This window comes from Trichoderma gamsii (assembly GCF_001481775.2).
Source record: "Trichoderma gamsii strain T6085 chromosome Unknown Scaffold_25.2, whole genome shotgun sequence".
In the NCBI taxonomy this organism is placed as follows: Eukaryota; Fungi; Ascomycota; class Sordariomycetes; order Hypocreales; family Hypocreaceae; genus Trichoderma; species Trichoderma gamsii.
The window spans coordinates 381177-405794 of NW_020171362.1; the positions used below are offsets into that span (position 1 = coordinate 381177).

Sequence of the window (24618 nt, forward strand, 5' to 3'; positions counted from 1 at the left end):
GTATATGTATTATCAGAGATGCATCATCCGAGAGCCTCTCCGTCTACTTCATTTGTTCACAAACATAGACTGCACGTTGCAGTACTCCTTCAAGCCGTTGGCTCCCCACTCGACACCGATGCCACTCTCCTTGTGTCCGCCAAATGGCACCAGCGGGTTGATCTCAAAGTGTCCGTTGATCCAGATGGTTCCGGCTTCGAGATCGCGGCCGAACTGCTCGGCTTTTTTGACGTCCTTGGACCAGACGGAGGCGCCGAGGCCCATGGTTGAATTGTTTGCGCGGGCGATGACTTCTTCTTCGGTGCTCCATGAGAGGAGAGGGACGATGGGGCCTGAATAATGTGAAAACCCCCATTAGTATCATATTTTGTTTCTCTTCTTTCTTTTCTCTTACCGAAAGGCTCCTCCACGACAATCCGCGAGTCCTCGGGAGGTCGATCAATAACAGTAGGGGTGATGTAGTAGCCATTTGCTAAGGGCTCAATCTTGCCGCCAACAGCGACCTTCCAGCCTTGCTTCTCGATATCGTCAAAGTATGTCTTGACGCGCTCGTATTGCATCGAGTTTTGAACAGGGCCGTGGCTGACACCGGTTTGGGATCCGTCGCCTACAGTGTAGGCCTTGATGTGCTTGACCATGGCGTCGCGGAACTGTTCAAAGATGGATTCGTGGACGTAGATGCGCTTCATGTTTAAGCAGACCTGCAAAGGATAACAACATGTCAGCCGGACTGCCAATAAAGAGTATATCACTGATGTGGCTTACCTGTCCAGAGTTGACAAAGGCGTAGAGAGCAGCTTTTTCTGCTACGCTTTCGACATCCACGTCAGGGAAAACAATGGCCGCGTCGTTGCCACCGCTGTCAATGCTATCAGAGAATGTTCCCACCAAGACCCAGGCTAAAAGATCAGAAGACTTACAGCTCAAGGGTGACTCTCTTCAGAGTCTTGGACGCACTCTGCATAACCAGCTTTCCTGTGTGTGTTGAACCTGTAAAGCTGATCTTGTCGATGCCAGGGTGGCTCGTGATCCAAGGACCAAGATTGTCGTCTCCACTGAGAGACTGAACAACGCCAGGAGGGAAGAACTGCTGCGCCAACTCAACGAGCTTGAGACCGCCATAGGGTGTGAAGGGCCTGATACACTTGTTAGAAAGAAAGGCGAAATATTTGAAGCATGTTAATCGTATGAGCAAAGGCTTACGAGGGCTTGAGGATGACAACGTTTCCTGTCAGCAAAGCGGGTGCCATCTTTCCAGCTGCTACCAAGAGGGGGAAGTTCCAGGGCACGATGGCGGCAGCGACGCCCAAAGGCGTGTATCTGGTGAAGATTGTATGCTTTTCATTGTCTTCGATGATTTCCTCGGGGAGCTCGATGGAGGCCATGCCCCTGAACCATGCAATGGCCGCACCTGTTTCGACATCTGCTTGAGGGATCTAGAAGTAACATCATGTTAGCAACATTGCTTGCCCTAGGCAGGTACGCTAGGAGAGATGTTATTACCGGCTTTCCCTGCTCCGAGATGAGCAAATCTCGAAACTCAGTCTGCAACTTCTCAATGGCATCTGCGTATGCCAACACGGCAGCCTTGCGCTCCTCGTAGGGAACCTTGCGCCACTTCTTGAACGCCGCCTTGCCGGCCTCGACAGCCTTGTCGACGTCCTCTTCAGTCGCGACGGGGACTTCGGGCCTCGGCTTGAGAGTGGCTGGGTTGATGCCATGGCGGGTTTTGGATGTTGGTGCGCTTTTGCCGTTGATGATTTGGACAAAATTGCCCTGGAAGTCCAGACTCTGGACGTTGTTGGCTGTTGAGTCAATAGCTGAAGGCGCCATTGTGATAATAGTATGTAGTAGGTGTATAGGTAGTATGTGAAAACGCTTGCTACGAAGGACAGAGTAAAGAAAAGAGACTTGGGGAGGGGGGATTTACTACTCTTCAAACATAAAGCTATGGGCGTTCTACAAGCCACTTTATGTTGATTCCAGGTGGCTCTCTCTCACAATCCGTTTTCGGAATCACCCAATTCCTCCCCCGCAGAGACTGAAGCGGTCCGTAACACAGACAGCCAGCCACTAATGCCAAGAAGCGTCATACTAGCATGGTATACGAAGCTGTCTTGCTTCTCAGAAACATACTCCTATCGTTAACAGACATGCATTTTCAAGACAGACCTAAGCAAGCCACAAGTCATTCCAATATAGCCTCCTCTCCCACTCTCCACTCTTAACCCCAGATCGATTTTACCCCTCCACACAAAATACGACCGGACCGCATGTCCAGCTACAGATGATGGCGGTCCGAGATGTTTTACAGCCAATGAAGGTCGTGTTGCTGATGTATCTCATCTTTGTGGGGTAGGGAAACGCAATTGGAAAGCGAATGCGTGGTTGGTAGGGATCATTGATGGCAATGAATCGTGTAAAGTTTAGCGGCAGGCGGGAGCTAAGGACAGCCTATTTCGAGACGGCGTCTCAGGCTTTCACTTGATTTGTATAATAGAATACAAGTTGGGTGGCGCAAAACGGATAGTTCGTCGGTTGCCTAATTAGGCAATTCTCTGAGAAAATAAGGACAGAGCAGCAACAGCCATTGAGGCATTCTACTGTTTGGCTCATCACATCATTGCTTGTTTTTTTTTTTCTCGTGTCTCAGCTCACACGAGTATGTGAAACAGGCTTTCCTCAGGGACTGGATCAAGATCCACATTTTATTGCTTGTGAGGTTATCCGAAACTGCATGTACCTCGGACAGACCTGTATGACCTCCTACTACCTTCCACGAGGGTTGAGATAACGGAGTCGCACGGAGTACAGAGTGGATTTGATTATCGGATAGGGGACCCGATATCGCATCAGTTCAATTGTCGAGATCGGATAGTGCAAGGAGAAGAGAGGATTAGAGGAGGTGGACACTCAAGCTCACGTCAATATCAACAATGAGTGTAACAACGAGATAATAGCTCTCGAGTTTATTATATGACTATGCAATGATCTTTAGTTTACTATCATCAGCAGTAAACTTTAACCTATACTCCAAGAGATGACCTTGTACATCCCATAAATCCACCTAATAAGCAAAAAACTCGTTAAACACGTCCAGTCCCTCTCCCGAGTATTGCAAAAAGCTATCCGCCCGGAAAGGCTCAGCCACATACCAGCATGTCGCAGCCTCCAGGTCCTTTAACCAATCTTGGTCGGCCACGAGATAATCCTCCTCTGCCTTATTGGACTCTTCTACTTGTGCTCCATCTTGCTCCTCCTTCTCCTCCTTATCCCACTCCAGAGAGGCTCTCGCCAAATCAGCCCCTGCATATGTGTCATGCATAGACTGCATTAGCCTCATGCTCTGGCGATATCCCTGTTCCGTTGCGCAGCCTTGAAGCTGGCCCTTTTGCTCCAGCATGTATACACTTGCGGCGGATACTGCTATATTCGCCGCCATGCTGGGGAGTAGTCGGTCGAGGCCATGGTCGTATATGTTTCTGGAGATTTCTTCAATCCTCTTGGCCGAATGCTGCATGTGTATCTTGCACATCTCCTTTTCCATGGTGGATGCATTCGCGTCATTAATCAGTGCCATGAATCTAGAGCGATAAAGGCACAGCACTGCCGTATAGTAAATCATGTGCAAGACCGCACGATCCAATGATATGCTCGTATTCCCATCCTTGCCTATGTCGCTGTTCGAGATGGGTCTGTATGAGACACTCTCTGGCAAGCCATCTCTCCACTCCAGCAGGTCCCGCATATACGTGGTGAACTTCTGTTCGCCCTCGGCCGTGATCTTGCGTGTCTCGGAAAAGTTGGAAAAGTTGTCGTGCGGCGCAATGTACATGCTGCTGGACAGGAAGCTCATCGACTTGCAGAGAGTCGCCTGTGCGACACACATGCGTGCCAGCTCAGCGCGCTTCTTGCGGCTCTTGACGTAGACGCACACGGCCTCGAATTTGGCGTGATCGTCGTCGCTGCGGATCTGCTCCGGCTGGAAATCGGCCTCTTCGAGCATCGAGACCTGAAAGTCGCCATCCTTGATTCGCGGGAGCCGCTTCATGCCGAGTGATAGGAGGCGGTCGCGGATGAAGCAGCACCACCAGACGCGTCGACGCAGCCTCTGCTTGCGCTTTGATAGGTTGGGCTTGTTCACGGATGGCTCGAGGTGCAGTCCTGCTGCAAAGGCGTGAGACACGGCGGCGTCGATCCAGAACCAGGTCTTTCCATGCTCGTCGGAGGCGTCTTGCCATGAGGTGATGAGTAGCAGAGACTGTGTGAGGACCATTTGATCCAGCTCGCAGTTGTACTTGTACAAGAGCTGTTGAACATAGAATACGTTAGCAACTACCTATATGAACACTAAATGAATGCCTTGTTCCCGTTGCACAACTCACCCTGACTCTCTTCATAAACGTCGTACGGGCCTGCTTCCGCGACTGGAAGCCAGCATTTCTGAGAGCATCCAGCTCTACGTGTGCAGTTCCCGCAGCCAGCACGGCCTGAAGCAGCAGCAAGCTGACTTGCCCTGCCGATCCATCGTGTGTTTCTATGGCGTGTAGAAAGCCATCCAGGTCAAGAGTCGGCACATACGGATGCACGTATTCGAAGAAGGCGCGGAGTAAGGCGTTCTGAAGTGCGCCGTCTGGAAGATCCAAGGCGCCCTCGCTGTGCAGAAAGGTCATATCGTCCGGCGGTAGACTTGTCAATGGCCGGACATACTGTGGCAGATCAAAGCTCTGAGCGTCGTCTAATGGTGAATCATCTTGTGGGGATTTGTCGGACTCGATGTCTGCTTTTAAAAGCTCCAAGTCTTCCATGGACATGGGCGCTTCTGAAGTATCAATTGCAAACTCTTCTAGCAAGTTGCATCCGCCATCCTGCATGACAGCCTCCTTGGTCGTATTAATTTCAGTCGAGGTCGTGCTTTGAGTTTGTCTCTTGCGTCGTCTAAGCATTGTTAATGGATTGTCTTGACTCTTATAACTCAGTTCCCAGGTACATACCTCCTAGGTCGACGAGCATGTGTAACACACTGCTGGCCATTCCACTGGCAGTTGCCGCATGGTGATCGCACAGTCACATCACATCTGACCTTTCTGGCTCTGCATGCAAGACACGCCTTGCTCGCTCTTCGTACCGGCTGTTTTGAAGACGAGTGAGGCTCTGGGCTTAGTGAGCTGCTATCGGACAATCCGTCCATAGCGGTGCTAAAGTGTTCCAAGGGATCCATCTGTAAGGCTATTGCACGGAACACACACAGACGAGAGCAGCAGGTCTTCCTTCGGTTTAAGGGGTTTATAGCCGAGGTCTTAAAAGCAATGAGCGGCCCTTGATATATATTTAAACATGTTTCCACTTGTATTATCCGATGCCGGGCTCTTTGTCAGTCCGCCGAGAACGACTCCAGCTTCGGTCCGGATGGGGCCCGCCACAATCCGCGCTACGCCGTGGCGGTCCGCGATCCCCAGATTCTACAAGAAGCTCGAGAGCTAGAGAAACGCGGGGTAAGAAAGCGTCAAATGGCTGTCTCTTGGCTATTCACAGGAGGATTGGATTGGGACATCGAGGTCTTAAGACGTTGGTGGTGCTGCCGGAAGTGGCTAATCTCGGTCAATTTGGGCTATCCTAACATGCTTCTTGAGCTCACAACTCGCAGCCATATCGCCACCGTCATTGTCATCATCGCAAGAGTCAATTTTAGCTGAGTTTGCATTCGACGTAGCGGTAGAGAATGTCCTCCGGATTGAAGCAGTAGCAGAAGATGATATGCCTCATACGAAGTAATATAAAGGGGGGGCATGCTTTCACTCGGGGAAGTCAGTAGGAAGTGAACTCTTGTCGATGAGATCAAATCCAGTCGTTGATGCAACACGAGCCGCGAAAGACCCGTCAAACGCAGTGGCTCGTACCACGTCCATTTCTGCGCCAGCCTCTATCGGGGTGACAGTAGCCAGAGTTGTCTTGTCATTACTAAGTAACACCCATGAGTACATCTGGCCATATCCTAGATGTACACATTGGCACCAAGGCCGAGGCGCTCCGTATGAGTCAGTACATGTAGCGATATGTACAAATTAAAGCCACTAAGGATAGTATGGTTAGCATATGGCTTTTGTTCAATGTGAATATTGAATTTGCCTACTGCGGGCAGCAAAGAGCATATGAAAGCTATCAATTCCAATACAACGGTATCTGATTGGGAAGATTCATTGGTGGGTCACTGCATGTTGATAAGTACATGTAGGTACACGTAGGTTAATTGCAGGTAGCACATTGCCCATGTTTGATCTGCTGTTTGAAGCCAAGTTTTTCCTTGTTGGTCGAATTCGTCTAGGGCTCTCGGGCTAAATATTCTGTACAATGAACCAGTGAGGATTAGGAGAGGTTCGAAAGTCGAAAGTCGAAAGAGAAGAGGAGATGAGAAGTAAGTCTATTATACACAAAGCTGTACTGTAGTTACATTTAGAGGAAATATAGTCCCCAGCGTGACATTATGCCTCCAGGAACGTGACAATTCTTTCGCTTTATGCCTATCATCTATGTACATCTTTTCCTTTTGTCTATACATGTACCTTTACAGTTTTACTCTCTCTTTCTCTCCCACCCATCCTCGCCCTCCTTCAGAAACTCTTTTCCTCCCTTCATGAGATCAGTGACGCCCGGGATCGCATTTTCCATCCAAAACTGCGTTCCGTTTGGCATTCCCAGCGCTTGTCCAACCTTGCCTTCATCCTCATGGACAAGCCACCTTTCATCGACAGTCCCCAGAAACACATCGACTGTGCTGCCATCGTCTGCGGACCGCCAAACTAACGAGGTCCCACACCGCTTACAAAATCCTCGATAACGACCAGGTGATGATTCATATTCTTCATATGTTTCGTGAGTGCGGAATGGCGGACTCAACTGTGCTGGCAAAAGAATGATGAATTGGGCAATGAGGGACGATGTCCATTTGCGACACATTGTGCCTGTTGAGTGATTAACTTGCCATGCTTTTGGGTGAAGAAGTTACGTAGGACGTACATTGACAGGCTGATGACTTGAACGATAGAAAAAGAGATAAGTGTTAATTTGCATTCCTGGAGGCATCAAAATAATACTCAGGGTCGTACCTGAGGCGGCCATGAGGTTTCGCCGGAGGGGGATATTGAGTAGCGGATTGAGCCACAGAGGCATCCTCCCGTGATGGCATTTGGGAATGTCATAATGCCAAGAAAAAAACCGGTCAGATATTTATTCGAGCTGTAGAAATGAGGTTGAAGAAATTCAACATTTTTAAAGATAGATGAGTTATCTTTCATGACACATGCACTATTACAGCAATATGTGGATCTGGCGCTGTCGTTACTCCGAATAATGCTATTTTTCGGCGAGATCGGAGAAAGAGACGGCGAAATCAATCCGGTAACATACTGGAGTGCCAAGTGCGGCGGTTTGCAGTGCGCAAGAGTTTGAAACCGACAGAGACGTTTCAAACAATCTCAATTGATCTCGGTTCTTATAGGATGTAATTGTAGCATCTATTATATACCAATGACCAATCGCCTATATGCAATCTCTTTGTGTATTCTAAAGACGAAAACAGAACCTCGACGCAAAGCCGTACACGCCACCAAATGCAAGCAAAGTCAATGACGAAAATAACCATAGGCCTCCTTCTTAGAACCCCTTTTCCTTCAACTTCTCCTCCGTCCATTCCCACAGCTTCTTCGACGCATCCGCATTGTTGGCCCACGAATTCCCTTTCTGCAGCTTTCCCACAGGCGTATAGAATGCACCCTGCTGGATTTTACTCTTCTCTGCGGTAGCGGTCCAGAGCTGTGTCAAGGCTCCATATACCGCGTCGTGGTAGACCAAGGGACCAACCAACGCCATTCCGAATCTCATAAAGTAGCTGTTTTCAAAAGTGTCGCTATACAGATCTGTCTTGATGAGGCCGGGATGGACAGACATGGCGGTGATCTCGGGGTGTCGCCTGGCCAACTCGGCAGCGAAAAGGATGTTGGCGGCCTTGGAGGAGGCATAGGACGTCCATCCTCCCTTTTTCCATAGGTCTTCCGAAATGATGGTGTCCAATGACGGTGCCGCCATGCTAGCCATGGATGAAATGGACAGGACTCGTACGTCGGCATTGTACTTGGTTACAGTTTGCTTGAGCAGAGGGAGCAGCCGCGTGGTGAGGAGAAAGTGGCCGACGTGATTAGTACCAAACTGAATGTCGAATCCATCATCAGTTTTGCCTGGCGGCAGGTTCATGATTCCGGCATTGAGAAAGAGCAAGTCGATTCGGTCAGTGTTTTGGTTCAGCGTGTCTGCGGCGGCGGCGACTGAGGCCAAATTACTGAGATTGAGCGGCACGAAGACGATGTCGGCAGGCTGGGGCAGCTGAGAGTTGATGGACTCAATGGCGTCTTTCGCCTTCGCCTCATTCCTGGTGGCTAAGAAGACCTTTTTCGGCGAGTGCTTGCATAGCTGCAGTATAGTCTCTTTGCCAATTCCAGCATTGCTGTTCAACCCACCTGTGTCAGTTCAAGGCTCAATCTTGGCGCAGCTAAAGGATGAGATGCATAGATCTCAGGTAAGAAATTAGAGCGCGGGAACTAACCCTCCAGTAACGACAATTACTTTTCCTTCCTGCGAAGGTATGTCCTTTTCGGGAGAAAATTGGGTGCCGAATAGTCCAAACATTTTCTAGTTATCGTGTGAAGCCTTACAAAGAGAGAAAAGAGTCAAGCTGTTGCTTTAATTTGAAGCGAAATCTGTCCGGACAGAAATCTTTGGTTTTTAGCGAGGGACCAACGCGCTTATAACGCCGATGCTACATTCCCCACTCGTCTAGGCATTTGTATATATGCGTCGCAACTCGCAGTTCCTTTGCCTATCTGAAATCCGAGTGCGAGGAGAGTATACATCATCTATTGCCCATTTTTTGAATGATTGAAGCATCGATATGCAGAGCTCATCGCTCGATTACTCATCTGGATTGTGGCTTTCTCTTTTCCCACGTCGGACTCGCATTCGCCTAACTGATCCCTCTGATTATATAATACAGCCAACCAACTGCGCAAATACGACAAGAAGTCGCCACGCATCTTGCATCTGAGAAAACAGCTGCTGTTCGGTTGTGATTACGACAGCTATGCATTTACGTTGGTTTCAAATCAAAGGCGTCCTCGGCTTTGAAATTCATCCGAATGAATGTACGCTACGACAACGCGGAAGCCCGGCAAAAAATATGAGCCCGCTCGATGACGATATAGCAATTACTACACTGATTCTTTCAGCTTGATAGTCGCTTTTACTTCGTACCTCGGCTCCCAAGGCCCCCTGCGTTCCACCTAATAGGACGAATGGAAATGTATATTATTGCGGCGTATATTTAATGCAAACAAGAGCCTCTTGCTCTCCGGAATGTCGTTCGATCTTTGCTTCTGCGTGTAACTGGTAAGACGTTTTTCAGCTCACTGTACTTATGTACTTTATAGGCCTAATCGAACCAGCAAGTATGTGTGCGGGTATACATAAAACAGCGCCTTAAACGTCGCTTTATTTTGCATAACATGTAATAATCACGCTGCCCAGGATTTGGCAGCCAAATTACCCTACAGGGTCTTGAGTCCTCGAGATCGGAATAGCTTACGGGTGCGCCCGCAACATCTTGAACTTTAGGCATCTAGCAGTGGAAAGCAGAGTCTAAAATGACATCCATCCATTTCGCACAAGGTCAGCACACTTACGTTGGACTACCCTAAAAAATCGCACTGGCATTGTAACTTCCACCACAAACCTATCCGGCTTTCTTCTTATAGAGGGAAAGACACGAAAAAAACAAAGCTTTAAATTTCTAGTTGACACGCAGAACGCCCTCGAAATCAAGCGATACGTAATATGTATCCGGTAAATCCACCAAGTCAAGTCTAATTACAAGCATATTCCAATCTTACACATTATATCTCGTGCCAAACGCAAGTCGGCCTGTAGTGTCACGTATTCCGCAATCGATATTAAAATTGCTTGCTCATCATGCTTAAGATTTCATTAACCATTTTCAGCAAGATGAAAATTTGATTCTTCACTTTGTCCTGTACCAATCTTTAAGCATCTCATACGCAGTCTAAGGTGTATGACGATCATGTACAGCCAGGTGACAGATAATACTACCCTTCAAGCAAGCTGAAATATAGTACTACAGAGCAAAACAGGTCAAGGAATTTAATAGCAGCTGCGACGGTGCACAGAATAGGTCTCAATTGCGTCGGGCAGCTCGGTTAATTATTGTGTACGATGGTCTCTGCTTGTCCGCTCTGGCTTAGTTCGCGTATAAGCGAGTACTGAACGTAGCTACATATCAATACCAGCCCTCCTAGAAGTAATTACAGCTGATTTATCAAGCAAGAAATACAAGGCAGGCCATATTCTTGTACTCTAGATTTATTCTTGCAGCCAAGGCAAATTGCCGGAGAACGACGCAATCTTAGAAGTTACAACCAAACCATGCGATGTACTAGAGATCAGTAGCCTTACCAAGAGTAAATTACAGTAGCACCGTAAATCCATACCCCATAATCTACTCATGTCTGGTACTTTTATTTTTCACAGGCTGCCTCCTTATGTCTATTTATGGAGTGCTTGGTGCACTAAATCCATCGACGCCAGAGCGACAAAGAACTGGGGATGGATGCTTCAAAGCCAGTTTGTTCACTAAGGGTAGCTCACTTATTAAAATTTGAATGGTCAATGTTACAACCACCAATACGAAGCCATTACATGCAGGTGATTTACAAAACTACGTGTACATGTACGTGCCGGTGGTGATCAATGTTGTTGTAGCAGCTCATCAACACGTTTGGTGCCTTAACAGCCCTGTATCTGCGCCTTATCAGCGCCTTTACAGGCCTCTACTGCAATCACAGGCTCGTACCGATGGGCAACCCCTGCAGCGCGTAGTCGCTAAGAGCCAAAAAGGGGCACTAAGCACCTAAACTAAGCGATAAGCGTCTTGGGTCTAATGCAGGAACCGAAACATGGCGGATCCACTCATCATCTTTCCTTCATCGTTGTCGCCGCAGAAGGCCATTGGCAGAGATACAATCAGCACAGGTTCGTTTTTTCCATCTGGCGGCTTGATCATCATCAGATTTGAATAAACATGTGCAGGAGAGCTGCTCAGCTGTCGGTACGCACCCGCATTTGTCTTGGCGACCCGTTTGTTTCGTTTCGTCTGTTCTCTTACGCGAAACCCTGCGATATTAACGGACGGCTGTTGGTGTTCAGCTCGGACCCCCTTTATATCGGATCCCTGTCTCCAGTCCTCACGTCCAGTGGTTCAGCCCCATCCGTCGTGTTCAATTAACGCTACCGAAGCGTTTCTTTCTCTCGTTTCCTCCACACGAGGCGCCTGTCTTTGCCTTAACGGGTGATGGGCTTGGAGTTTAACTTCGCATCCCGCCAATTGGCGCAGCGGTCACAGCCTCAAAGACAAGAAGGATCGACGAGTATATCGACCGATGCCAGAGAGGACTAGCCGAGGAGCGTACTTGTACGTACTTGGACGTTCATAATTTCTTGATTTCAGGATCGCCGCCAAGGCCCTAAGAAGCATATTCTCCCCCTCCTCTTTCGGTAGCTGAGAGCAGCAAGCCTGTCAGCCTGCCATCACCTGCTTCTATCTCCCAAGGGGACAGGGCGGTAAAGCTGAAGATCTAGCCAAGAGAAAGATACGGGGAATGACACGAGAAAGGAGTGCAATCGCTTTTTGACAAACAAAGCCGAACCGTATACGAGCATCACCACGCACGATCCAAGCATACAGATCCATGGCATGGTGCTTCAGCATGGGGAATATAGCTGATGCACTGCTCTCTGTTCTGCAACAAGACTCGGCCGATTGGAGCTGTAAAAAGCAGAGGCCTCTCAGGCTGGTGCTACGCTCAAGCGCCTCTTTAGCTCTTTAGTCTATTGCCACAACGAGGAGGTGGAAAGGCGGGAGCTCTCCGCCTTCCCCTGGCCCGTCTTCATTTCCTCTGTGCTCCCGTTACCCACTGCCGGCGGCTTGGCCCAAACAGACGCCAGCAGAGCCGTCGTACTGGCGCAACCCTGTGGCCGTTTTGCTTGTTGAAGCAACGCCATTCGTGCATAGAGACCCACGCGACGGCCATGGGTTGCTCTTCGCTCGTCAAGGTGAACCAGAGCTATCCACACGCAGGCAGGGAATTGCTTTAATTATACATAATGCTGCCCTGAGCCAGCTCGCTCCCTCTACTTTAGAGGTCTCCCTTCTTCTCACCCACGTCACTCCCTTTCTTTATCCAACTGATTTTCAGTCTTTCATTCTTTTTTTTTTTTGGCTTCTAATACAGCTTCTCTGCCGGTCATTCTTTACGCCGGCATTGTTTTGCATACTCTCACAGCATGCGTTCCACTCTTTATGCGCTCGCGGCATGGCCGCTTGCGGCTCAGGCCCTCGAATTCCTCGACGACAACAAGAACGTCGAGGAGGGCGGCATTATGCGATATTCTATTACTGCTTCCAAAGGTGCCCGTTCTAAGCACCTCCACAGACGCCAGGACAGCGCCGAACTGCAATCCCAGGAGACTGGTTACTTTTACAGCATCGAACTCGAAATCGGTACCCCACCGCAGGCAGTGAGCGTCAATTTCGATACAGGCTCTTCCGAGCTATGGGTCAATCCCGAGTGCAGCAAGGCTACCGATCCAGCTTTTTGCCAGAGCTTTGGCCGATACAACGCATCAAAGACTTTTGTCGACACCAAGGCCGACGGCGGTATCAAGTACGGCACCGGATATGTCGATTTCACCTACGGATACGACTATGTCCAGCTTGGCTGTAAGTTTATGCATGGTTTTCAGTTCTTCTTGCCACTTCGGAAAGAGTTGCTATGTGAGGGAGAGGATGAAAGACGGCCTCGCGATATATCATATCCAACTACTCGGAGCAAGGCTACCAAGAGAAGAGCTTTTTGGACGAGGACAATGGAGTATGCAGGGGAAAAGAAAACATTTGCTAACTCGCAATACAGCTTCCAGAATCAGCCAGCAGCTTTTCGGTGTTGCGACTGACAGTGAATTTGCCTCGATTGGTATCCTCGGTGCTGGTCCTAACCTGAGTGGCTGGACTAGTTCTTACCCTCTTGTCATTGACAACTTGGCTACGCAAGGCTTCATCAACAGCAGAGCTTTCAGTCTCGATATCCGAGGCCTTGACAGCGACCGAGGTTCCGTCATCTACGGTGGTATCGACACCAAGAAGTTTTCCGGTCCCCTGGTGAAGCGACCCATCATTCCCGCCGCCTCGTCTCCGGATGGTTATACTCGCTACTGGATCTACATGGATGGTATCACTATTACCACCGAGGATGGATCCCACGTCGAAGTCTTCAACAAGCCCAACGGCCAGCCGGTGCTTCTCGACAGTGGCTACACCGTCAGCACTCTTCCTGGCTCTATCTTCTCAAAGATCCTCGCAGCTTTCCCTTCGGCTCACATTGAGGCTAGCTCTGGCGATTACTTGGTACCCTGCGATATCATCGATACCCTCGGATCAGTCAACTTCAAGTTTGGCGATGCCGTTGTCAGCGTTGACTACAAGGACTTTATCTGGCAGCAGCCTGACCTGGGCATCTGCAAGCTTGGTGTTTCTCAGGATGACGACTTCCCCGTTCTCGGCGACACTTTCTTGAGAGCTGCCTATGTGGTCTTTGACTGGGACAACAAAAACATTCACGTTGCCAAGAACGAGGACTGCGGTACACACCTGATTCCCATCGGCAAGGGTGCCGACGCTGTCCCATCCGGCCTCAAGGGTGATTGCGCTGCTGCTGGCCAAACAACCACGTCTGCTGTACAAACCACCTCTTCTGCCGCCAGCACCTCTGCGCGCGTCTCGACGTCTGCAGCGGCCACTACCACATCTGGCGCCATCACCACCACTGCACCGGCTACCAGCGGATTCAAGGCCACGACCTCCTCTCACCGGTTTGCCAACGGCACTGTTACCTACAGCGTCCCGCATGGCAGCACCACCGTTATCTCTGAGATTAGCTCGGCCGCTGCTACCCAGCTTGACACCACCACCGCGCCCGCATCCGGTACCACTGCCGCTCCAACTTACACCTCGACTTTCACCACGACCAACGTGTATACCATCACCTCTTGCCCACCCAGTGTCACCAACTGCCCTGTTGGCCACGTCACGACCGAGGTTGTTACTGCCTACACGACTTGGTGCCCCGTTGAGGATTCCAGTCCTACTGCTTTCCCCAGCGTGCCTGCGGCTCCCGAAATCACCGCCACCTTCACGCTACCCAACACTTACACCTGTCCTCAGGGCAAGGACTCTTGCTCCAACCCTCACACGGCGCCTCACGTCATTGTTGTCACCCCCATCGTCACCCAGACGGCTCCCGTTGCGATCCCCTCATGCGCCAGCTGTGGTGCTGCTGCGGTCCCCACTCCCTCCGGCATTGCTTCGACTCCCATCTTAACCAATGCAGCTTCATCAGCCACAGCCCCTGCTGTCACCAGCCCGGCTCAGTCCGCCTACTACCCGCCGGCACCGCCTCAGCACGCTGTTTCTTCTCCGGCTGTCGTTCCTCCAGTTATCACGCCGGGCTCTGGCCCCCTTCCTACCGGTGGCTTGACAACCGTCGTCGCCCCTAGCGGCGCTGCTCCATCTCAGCCTGCCCAATCCGGCCTGCCTCCCGTCCCGGCTGGAGCCGCTGAATTCCGCGCCCCTGCCATGGTTGCCCTGATCGCCGGCGCCGTCGCTGCTGTTTTGTTGTAAATATAATGTGATATATGAGATGAGCGTTGTATAAGTTGGTTTAATTAGTTGAAAGGAAAGAGAAGAGCCTCTAGGCACCCTTAGATGAAGGAGACTATTCATTTGCTCAAGTGTATTGATGGAAGAGCACATGCAAAGGCTCCGCTTGTGTGCACAATTTGACCCATGATGCTATTTTATTTACCAGTCCCGAGATGTGGATGGTTATTCTTGAACCTGAGGTTCCTCTACATTGACGGATGGGAACGACTATAGTTGGTAATTCCCCTATATCTCAGTTAATATTTTGTTCTTTCTATGATACATCGCACCCCATTACCGTGACTTGAAGGTTCGCCAACGAATCCAACATGAAGGCACGTACTTGAGTCATATTGTCAACCTGCATTCACTCTGCAGATTAACCGCCCAGCTACGCACCCATTCGGAGAATACAGTCCGAATCCTTCTTGCGAAATGTGACGAGATATGCTTACAGCGGCCAACCAATGACGGCCCTTTACGATGACATTCTTGAGCTTAGATAGATTGGGTTGTTCCTGTTTGGTTGTGAACACCATGTGCTATTTAAGCATCAATGCAGTTTGTATAATTCGGTAACGAAAAGAGTAATATTCGCCGACTTGGATGAATGAAACGCATTTGTGTGATCTCTTTGATGGCAAGCGGAAGAGAATAGTATTTGGAATTGTATCACCTTAATATTCTTTGGTTTTTATAGCATGCCTCGATAAATTGTCAAACAGTACGCTGCCTGTGGGAACATGGCTCACAATCCATCTTCTTCACCTTGATGTTCTAGAAAATGCATCGGATCCTCCAAAACAACTGAAGGATCAGGTTCCACGATGTACCTAGATTAGCCCAAATTGCATCATCAAGAAGGGCACACCAACCAACAAAAAAAAAACCCTCATCACAACCCTGCCGCATAACCCTCCGACACCTTTTTCTCGTTTCTTTTTTGGGCTTTGCTTTGCTTTTTATTTTATTTTTTCTTCGTTCTACTAAGAATATACAGTGTACTACTACTATACTCATACTATTCTATCTAGCCTCCCTCAATATACTATCCTGGCATATATCCTAGTCTAGCCTCTCTACACGGAAACAAAAAGAAAAGAAAAAGGGCCAGTCTCGCTTAGGGACCTTTTGCATTTTGTTTCATACCCTCGATGATGATAAACTATGATGCGCCCGTTTGATACTGATGGAGAAAGATGAAAGATAGCAGGCCATGTATGTACAAGTGGGGGTTTTTTTTGGCGCTCATTGATAGGAGGAGATAGAAATGACAAAAGAAGACAAAAAAAACAACCTTAGTCGAAAAGACAAAAGTGCAATCTCCCTTATCACGATCCTAGCGTCGTGTTTTGCGTGGATACGAACCATGCTTCTACTCATTACGTCTTTCGTATCTGGAAAAGCAGCAGAATGGGGATGATGATACCGTAGCAAGCCACCGATACGCTGGAAATCCACTCACCTTTTTTTTTTGTTTTCTCTTCCATTCTCCTCTTTTTACGACAAAAAGACACCCTATGAGACTGAGCTCAGCATTGAGCCTCGTGTTTCTTCCCTCGAGTTGCTTCAAGGCATTTTGTTCTTCTCGGTTTGAGAAATCTCCACTCGCTGTTACAATTCTGGATGTGAAGTAGCATGCAGAATAACCAAACACACACCCGCAGCAACTTTGTCATAAAGGCGGTAGATGAGGCGAAAGGCGAAAGCGCAGAAAGTGGGGGGAGGCAAGAAGTAAACAAAGACAAAATGAATGGCGAACGCCGCAAAAGGACTTTGCTCTCAATCCTGGGTGCGTTTTTTCGGTAATCTCTCTAGGCTCTCTCGCCAGACACCAAGAAAGAATCGCAGCGAATACCGCAGACACAGCGAAACCCCGCGCTCGCCTCCAAATTCGCTCTCGTACATGTGTTCGCCCGGCCAGGCTACTGCAATCCTGCCTAGCCGCGTTGCCCCTCTCCAATCTCTACGGTATGGGAGCGACGTGGGAGGGTGGAGCAGCGGCAAAAGTTCGTTTTTCTCTCCAAAGCACAAAAGCAGTGTTCGGTGCATGCGCAGAGCGACACCCATGCCGTTTGTGGCAACGCGTCGACATCGAGCAATGATAAGGCAATGGCGAAAGGACCCTTTGGCAAGACCAAGACCCTATTTCCCTTGTCGTCGTAGCTCTTCTGTGGAGGGGAAGAGAGAGAGGGGCGCGTATCGACGATCGCTACCTGTTTATATGCTTGTACCGCTGGGGAATGGCCAACTCCGGGCCCCGGACTCTTTGAAGAATCGACGGCTCAGCAGGCAGCGCAGAAGAGCACGAAAAGAGGCAGCGCGGCCCTATCGCTCACTACAATAGACCCGCTGCCAAGTATGTAATTTGGCTTCAGGCAGCCGCTTTAAATAAACTCTGCCCCTATCGCGATGCCTTTCCGGTCTCTGCCGTCCGCAGCTCAGCTCTATTCTCCTCATACCCAGCTTACAGCTCTGTATGCTGTATGAATAATCTAGGGAATAAAGATGGAGATAAGAGAAAACAGCGATCAGCAGTTGAGCCGTCAAGCGATCGCAGGGTAAGGCAAGCCAAATATCCCCACATTCAGTGCAACGCATGAGCACACCGCGAATGGACAATGCTGAGGAGTCGGGAGTCGTCCGAGCCACTGGTTTAAACAAAGGGGGCCTCGGTTCCTGGATAAGTTGACGAGCGATATTGTGTCTCAGTGGCTAGCCCAGTGGCAAGATCGAAGGACATGCCTTACCGAAGATGTAGGGTGCGGTGTCCCTAGATCATGCAATCGATAGACATGGAGGAGCAGCAGCAGTGTCTGGCCCTGCTGCCACCCTCCAAAGGCCTTCGGGAACTGCGGCTGTGAATCCCACATCCGCATGTCTACCTTGCAGAGCTTCATGCAAGGGCCCAATCGGGCAACGGCCAGTGGCTGTCCTTCTATAGTACTTGTAAGTGTACCACGACAAAGGAGGGTTCCAGTGCCAGGATGGTGGGAATAGCTAGCCACGCTTTGAAAGCTGCAGGTCATTTTTCTTACATGCTACTCTGTAAGATTGAATACGTCAGTCCAGGAAATGTAAACTTAACTGCCTCAATTCGAGTCGACGTGGGCAGGACATGTTACCACTTTGACATGGAAAGGGCTTCATACCTTCCTCAAGGGGTATTTTACGGCTGCAGTGTCACCCCAGTCGACAGCTCGAATGTAGCGTTCCATGTCGCATAAAAGGAAATGTTACCTCGACAGCCAAGGTCCGGGGTACAGACGCAAGCCATCAGCGGCTGTCGCCACATCCGTACTTGTACGAAGTCGTAGTAGTAGTCTGCCAAATACTGGGGAGACAGGCCATCGCCCATTGTTGATTATCCCCTAGGGTGAGACATGCCGCAAGCTATCGACATGTTAGCAGCTCCGCTCTATCAGTAAATGAGAAAAGAACTAGATGAGATAAGAGGAGGGATGGGAGTTCATCTATTATCTTCATATAGACCGAGTCAAAAACGAAGAGATCAAACGTATCATGCAGTTTATGCCACCTTGTCTAAGTTAGTCTCATATACACCATGAGAAAAAGAGCGGCTTGATGAAATTGCTCGTAAAGTTGCTTTTTGTACCGCGGCATAGTCAGAACTCCGTAGCAAGAAGCAAATGTGATAGAAAAAAGAGAACCAAACAAGAAATAAAACCGCACATAAACAACCTTGCCAAAGCATGCAGAAGTCTTCATGTGGGGCAACTGGAGGAGCAAGCACGGCGTACTCCGTAGCCGCCGTTTATAACGCACCTGACCGTATCTCTCTCCATTTCTGCAGCCTGGGTCTTTTAGCCTGTCGTTCCAATGCAGCCGTAGACTGAGGGAAAACAGCGAAGAATGCGACGCTGTATGCCCACTTGCCATGCATAATGATTCATTTCGGAAACCAGCGTGCAAGTGGATGTAGGCAGCTCGAAACTCATCCACCTTTCGAGTTTGAGGTCTTGAGCAGGGGCGCGGTGTGAATATTGCCGCCGACTCATACCACTACTAGCAGGGCCCGGTGGTGGCTCCAGTAGTTGTAGTACTGTATTTCTGCTGCTACTTGCATGTTCCATATTTTCTTCTTCTTTTCGTCTCTGGACGCTCTACTGTATAAGGCCCCGTACACCATCACTGTCTCTTGTGGTACCTCGTGAGGAACCATTTCTTTCAGAAGAGGCCTGTGTAAAAACATACCTCTCGATTGCGTGCTTGGCTGCATACACGCATGGTTACTCTCGGCACAATTTGGTGCAACCGTGCTCAAGTGCTAGACAAATGGTTGCTGAAGTTTTGATGTCTGCCAAAGTCGAAACCAAAGCCAGCTAAAGACTTGGTAGAGTGTAGCCGACGAATCTGAGCCTCCGGCCCAGCGCCTAGCATGCGGGCAGATCAAATAGATACCTAGTGGTGTGGTACATGTAAAGTAGCTAGTAGTATATGTGGCTAAGAATCTTCGAAGGATGCTGCACCTGCATGATATGCCAGGGCCAGAGGAGGGCGGTCACAGCTGCAGCTGTAGCCAGATGCTATCCATGCGCCCGTTTTCCTGCCCAACTCCGCGTGGCTGAGGTTATCGACGGCGATAGTCCTAGCCGGCGGCGATCAACCGGTGGCATGTCATGTTCGCTAGATGGCGCGTGGCCAAGGGCGCCGCAAGACTTGGAGGGGTAACTTGTTCGCTTGCAGAATTTTTTTATGCATAGTAGGCCTACCTAGGTGTTAGACGGCATCACACAGTCCATAGCCACTTACTTGACGAGTAACTTGGGGTCTTTTTGGCGAGAGCCTGACAGTGGAGATGCACATGGAAAAGGTGCAGCGAGTGGTGTTCCATTGCATCACCGAAAATTTCTTCAGCGCATATATGCAGACCCTGATATCCGATCAAGTCTGCTGCGTTGAAACCTGATTCGCCTTGGCAACCCACTTGAAGGCCTGGGCAGTCCATGCCATGCAAATATAGGTACCTAGCTGGTGTTTTATATGGACTGAGCTTTGGCCCTTCTTCCAGTTGAGACTGGGAACTTTTGTGGCCAGATACCCGTGTTGCATTCCAATGGCCACTCTGTACTAGCTCTGCCGCCACGTAGGAGCCGAGACGGAATGGCAGTGAGTTTGGGACAACTTGAGATCAAACCCCATGGGGATTCCACGTGTTGACCAGTTCACGACGTTGGTTCAGCAAGAAGCGCATGCGAGATTCATCGGGCCGCAAATTGCTGTTGGGGCGGCTCATTACCATGTCTCTGCATGTGGGACGACTCCCATTGATGAAATAGCCTAGTTGCCCACTTGGCTCGGAGACAATTCTGGACATATGGTCCAATGATGAGAAATCGTATACTGGGCCTAGGTATTCGGCAAATAAGCTTCTTATTTTGCTCGCCTGAGTACCGCTGATCTCTCAAAAGCCACGGGGCTCGAATTGACAACTACTTGTTCTTACCAGTGGGTAAGCGTTGAATTCGCGTATGCTTGCAGTCATCATTTCTCAGCACGCATCTCTCATAAACTCCCATGGAGGGCAATGCCGAATACGGCAGCGCGCGCCACGCGACAAAGCTCTGCAATTACGTCTCGAAAACCAGCATTGGGATCAGGGTTGGCAAAATTCGTACAACTTGATGGCCCGCCAGTTGGCCAGCGACCCGTCTTTGCGGGGAAGCATGTCAGCCGACAGCTGGAATTGTCTGGTCAATCTGGGGAACCTCGAGACGGTCCATTTCGCCAGCGTCCGCCTGCAATACCGCCGGTCCCCGCTATTTCCCGGCTCATCATCGGAGTGATTCCTTTAGCTCTTTTATTCCGCGCACGCCCCGGCCGCGAGCTTGTCAAAACGCGGGTTGAGTTCCTGGGGCGTAGAGTGAAGCCACCAATCAAAGGGCTGGTTGTCAACCCCGGAAAACTAGGTCCAGTTTTCAAGGCCCCGTTGTCTACACTAGGATGAATCAGTCAGTCCTCCGTACAGGAATTGCTTCCAAAAAGGCTCTAATCAGGAGGCTAAGGAAAGGTACGAGCCATATAGAGGCACTTGTACGCGTTTAAATATACACATAAAAAAAAAAAAAGGTTTTCACGAACGTAGGAAGTGTTTCGTACTTTGGCTGATGAACAACCCCCCTAGTGATCCTTCGGTGCCTTCGGACACGTCAAAGGTAAAGCCTGGGTGAGACATTTTGACTCGATGCCATAATGCTGGCAATTAGCGTCCGCTTGACGTGTGAGAGCTCTGTACTAGAGCTAAAGATAAAGCTATAGTACATACTTAGTTGAAGAGCTCGTCGCCGTCTAGAGGTGAAGGAGGGTGGATAAACGGCAGCAGGCGCAAGAGATATCGAGGCATTGCTGCAACGTTGTACTCTTAATCGGCTCTCATGGCTCAGCCAATCGGGGAGTAACGATAGTCCCACGTCTTGGCTCTTTGCTTGTACAAGTTTGTACGTAGCCATCTGTGTATACGTAGATAGACCCATCACGGCATGGCATACGAGTACGCATGTAGCTATGGCAGCCTCTCCGCCAAATGTCGTGAGCGGTAGGACCAGGCGGGATGGCTCGTACAGTAGTACTAGTTCTACTCGTACATGTATGCTGGTAGATCCGGGGTTGGGCGTGGCGGGTGGCGGGATTTGCCTGCCTCGCTGATGCATCGAACCCAGGCTCTCGCAGGATTCCATAGTCAGATTCGGGAATTTTTCGTTCATGTTTGCTAGCAACGTTAGCCATGTGAGTTGAATTGCCAGGTACCAGCACAAGTTGTAAATTACCGCTTCACATCCCTCTGTGTCTCTCTCCTCTCAAATCGCAGGTACCGTAGCCTGGCGTAGGGTATCCGCGGAGACCGCATCTCGCGTCGCCATCTCCTCTGCTGCGCGGGCTGTCGGAAGAGAGACTTGCCGGCCACTCGATGCTGTTGCTGGCTCAAAACAGAGCTAAGAGCTCATATGCTGCCCGCACAGATCGTGATACTATCCCTATTCAGGGACACCTCCGGCATTTGGCTCGAATCTAGGTCGCCAAGAGTTAGATGAGCGATCCGAATCCCACATTTTATTCCATTGTAGTTTGACAGCTCTCCAAATCAAGCGGTGAGCACTTTTCGCAAGTAGCACAGGCAGGAGCCGATGAAGACAACCGCATCTCTCGAGAGCACACTTACATAAGCCTCCGCAAAAAGGGCCAGCACCTCAGGCACCAGCTCTGCTGGACCAATCGATCTGATTAAGTAAGCGGCGGAATGTGGGAGGTCAGGCAGAACGATCACCTGAGATGACACACCCGTCAAGGCGGGAAGATCTCTCGGCATCAAGCGCTATTCGCCCAACAGCAGGATCGCATCTTACGCCACCCTTCTACGCCTCTCGCCAAAATGGAACTTTTGGGGCCTGCTGAGGTTTAGACTTTGACGGCCTCGAGTAGGCTGGATTTCCACGCTGCATTCTTCATCTTCTTTAGCAACTTATCCGCTGTTCAGTCCCGTGAACCCGCACCGTCATTTACTGTGCGGTTTGGTAGCATGACGAGGTAGGAATAGCATGCGCGCCAAGTGGCACATGCGTCAACAACATCAACCAAAAGGTGGGCTGCTCCCCTGACGACTTGTTGCTGCGTTATCGTGCGCACAAGCTGGAACTTTTTTTACATGCACCAGCCCGTCGCTGCAGCCCTTATCACCTGTCACTTTGCTCGTAGCTGGGTGAGCTCTGGAGAGAAAAATTTTCTTCTCTCCATTCCATCCTATCAACCTTAACTTCTCTCGTTTCTTCACATGCCCCCACCGAGTGATAACGCCATCGTATACAGGTACGATGCGGGTAAAGCGAATGGATACCTGCCATGGCCGAAGCATGGCCGCTCCGCTTTGCAATGCTACAAGCTCGTGCGTTCCTGGCGCCTCGGCCTGGGCGGATCGTGGTGGTTCTTCGGAGCGCGCTTTACAGGCAGCTCAATAGTCTTGGTGATAAGGTTCGCCCTTGAGAGTAGCACATGGAGCTCGGGCCTGGGGAAGGACGAGGCGTTTCCCGTTATCGTGATGCCCGGAGGAGCGTAGCATTCGTTCGCCTGCTAAGGCAATGAGATCACTGCCTGCCATCCCGTGTTTCCAGCATGCCAGGAAGGGGGAAAACGGCGTCGACTATAATCGACTAGATACCCGACTGAAGCAAGTTCACGATGCGACTGCAGCTCTGGACCGGCCCACTCATGCGCTCCCCAGCAGTGGGAATCATACGGTTGCAGTGCTCCTTGTAGGGTAATCGACAAGAATGAAACTGGGCGCCAATGGGGGTTAAAGGTGCCGTCGAGGTCCGCAATCCTACGGAGTAGTCCGTGAAGGCCTCAGCATCAGCACTGATTCTTGTCAAAATCGACACCGAGGAACAACAGCTGTCCGAAGGAGCCGTGGCAGGCACGCAGTAAGCAACAGCCATTCGTAGGCATCTTGATCCTGAATTAAATGCGAATGCCGCCTTTGAAACCGCCATCTGGTTTTGCACAATCGATCATGTCCGATTGGGCCCCTCCTCCGCGAGTCGACGACTCACTGTACTCGCAGGCTCCGTCCGACCCCTACCGTCTGAACCGGCACGCACACACAGCGTTACCCGTGGACAGTTGGCTTTTGGCAGCGAGGCCACTGAGAGCTGAGAGCTGACAGGATGGGTGGTGCTAGCGACACACCAAGTCTTGGGCAGAAGTCGACCTAGCTGCATGTCTTGGATGGCAAGGGTCGATACGCGCTTTGTTTGGTGGAGCCGTCGGTGATCGACACGCCGGAGCCGCCACCTGTTGACCCAATCCGGTCACGATGCCACGATTTCCATTGTAAGCGGGCAGCTGATGAGCGACGGTGAGGGTTGAAGCAAGACGGTCGTCTGGTGGAGAGTGGCGCGAGCCTACACCTACATGTGTGGCGGCGAGCTTAAATTGGGCTTTACTTTATCAGCCGTGCTCTTTGTCCAATTGGAGATAACTAATCGCACCACAATCATTCGAGTCAACTGGCCAATCAGAGAGCTGTAGCAATGCCTTCTGAGACTCACTTCTCACGGAGGACTTTGCCCGAAATAGTACCATGACCAAGACGCCCCTGGCCCGCCACAGCCTCCATGTGAGTGTGAAGAGGGCGCGCACGATTTCTCCGAGATGCCGCTGATACTACTTGTTGTGGAAGAGAGCCTAGGCGATAGATGTCTAGCGCCTGGCTCATTGACAAGTCCGAAACCTGCGACCGAGAAGAACAGACAAGGGGTAGAGATTTTTCTTAGTTAAGAGAAAGAAAAAGCGAGAAGAAAAAAATGACGGCTAGCATTGTCAACAGCAACAAACATTAGCGTACCCAGACAATCATCCCACGACCTGTTTCGAGACTCGGTGTCTCGCGTGGCTTTCGCATGAACTCAGCGACTAGGGGGAAATGAGCGGCCAATGCCTGGACGCAGCACCACAGCATGTTTCCAGAAGAGCGATTTCTGTTGGTTGCAAGACGGGCAGATGCATCAATAGGCAATCTGGCGAGGTTGCTGCAAAACCCCGGTTCCCTGTCCTATTGGACACACACCTGTCTATACCAGGCGAGTACTTGTACGGCGGCGGCAGTGTTGCGTGCCCGTACCGTTACACGTTGGCTGACATCAGGCATCCCACGCATGTGAGTAAACAGAAACGCTGGAGATGCTCGCACGCTGCACAAGGCGTCTGGGCAGACGGAGGCTGCATTTGATGCCGAGCTTTTCGCCAAGCAACAACAGCAAGGGTGACAACTGTCCCAACCTGTCCAT

At 50.3% G+C, this 24618-nt stretch overlaps 8 protein-coding genes across 8 annotated transcripts; 1 reads left to right on the forward strand and 7 right to left on the reverse strand.

The window, feature by feature from the left end:
- Window positions 1–48: 48 nt before the first annotated feature.
- TGAM01_v207103 (aldehyde dehydrogenase (NAD+)) lies at window positions 49–1833 on the reverse strand (the record flags this gene model as incomplete). The annotated part of the gene is made up of 6 exons (XM_018804145.1): window positions 49–332; window positions 395–701; window positions 766–868; window positions 921–1136; window positions 1204–1436; window positions 1504–1833. The coding sequence occupies 6 exons, from the start codon at window positions 1831–1833 to the stop codon at window positions 49–51; spliced, it is 1473 nt and encodes a 490-aa protein (XP_018662574.1).
- A 1234-nt stretch (window positions 1834–3067) lies between these two features.
- Window positions 3068–5221, reverse strand: TGAM01_v207104 (cutinase transcription factor 1 beta; the record flags this gene model as incomplete). The annotated part of the gene is made up of 3 exons (XM_024550015.1): window positions 3068–4309; window positions 4386–4938; window positions 4995–5221. 3 exons carry the CDS (start codon window positions 5219–5221, stop codon window positions 3068–3070), a joined length of 2022 nt encoding a protein of 673 aa, XP_024405251.1.
- A 1352-nt stretch (window positions 5222–6573) lies between these two features.
- TGAM01_v207105 (hypothetical protein) lies at window positions 6574–7199 on the reverse strand (the record flags this gene model as incomplete). Its single annotated transcript, XM_024550016.1, has 3 exons — window positions 6574–6962; window positions 7018–7033; window positions 7107–7199. 3 exons carry the CDS (start codon window positions 7197–7199, stop codon window positions 6574–6576), a joined length of 498 nt encoding a protein of 165 aa, XP_024405252.1.
- Window positions 7200–7653: 454 nt separating this feature from the next.
- Window positions 7654–8682, reverse strand: TGAM01_v207106 (hypothetical protein; the record flags this gene model as incomplete). Its single annotated transcript, XM_018804143.1, has 2 exons — window positions 7654–8500; window positions 8600–8682. 2 exons carry the CDS (start codon window positions 8680–8682, stop codon window positions 7654–7656), a joined length of 930 nt encoding a protein of 309 aa, XP_018662572.1.
- A 3723-nt stretch (window positions 8683–12405) lies between these two features.
- TGAM01_v207107 (hypothetical protein) lies at window positions 12406–14797 on the forward strand (the record flags this gene model as incomplete). Its single annotated transcript, XM_018804142.2, has 2 exons — window positions 12406–12841; window positions 13035–14797. The coding sequence occupies 2 exons, from the start codon at window positions 12406–12408 to the stop codon at window positions 14795–14797; spliced, it is 2199 nt and encodes a 732-aa protein (XP_018662571.2).
- Window positions 14798–17526: 2729 nt separating this feature from the next.
- On the reverse strand, window positions 17527–17847 carry TGAM01_v207108 (hypothetical protein; the record flags this gene model as incomplete). Its single annotated transcript, XM_024550017.1, has 1 exon — window positions 17527–17847. The coding sequence occupies one exon, from the start codon at window positions 17845–17847 to the stop codon at window positions 17527–17529; it is 321 nt and encodes a 106-aa protein (XP_024405253.1).
- Window positions 17848–18094: 247 nt separating this feature from the next.
- On the reverse strand, window positions 18095–19066 carry TGAM01_v207109 (hypothetical protein; the record flags this gene model as incomplete). The annotated part of the gene is made up of 2 exons (XM_024550018.1): window positions 18095–18211; window positions 19034–19066. 2 exons carry the CDS (start codon window positions 19064–19066, stop codon window positions 18095–18097), a joined length of 150 nt encoding a protein of 49 aa, XP_024405254.1.
- A 1922-nt stretch (window positions 19067–20988) lies between these two features.
- Window positions 20989–21543, reverse strand: TGAM01_v207110 (hypothetical protein; the record flags this gene model as incomplete). Its single annotated transcript, XM_024550019.1, has 1 exon — window positions 20989–21543. One exon carries the CDS (start codon window positions 21541–21543, stop codon window positions 20989–20991), a length of 555 nt encoding a protein of 184 aa, XP_024405255.1.
- Between the last annotated feature and the right edge of the window lie 3075 nt (window positions 21544–24618).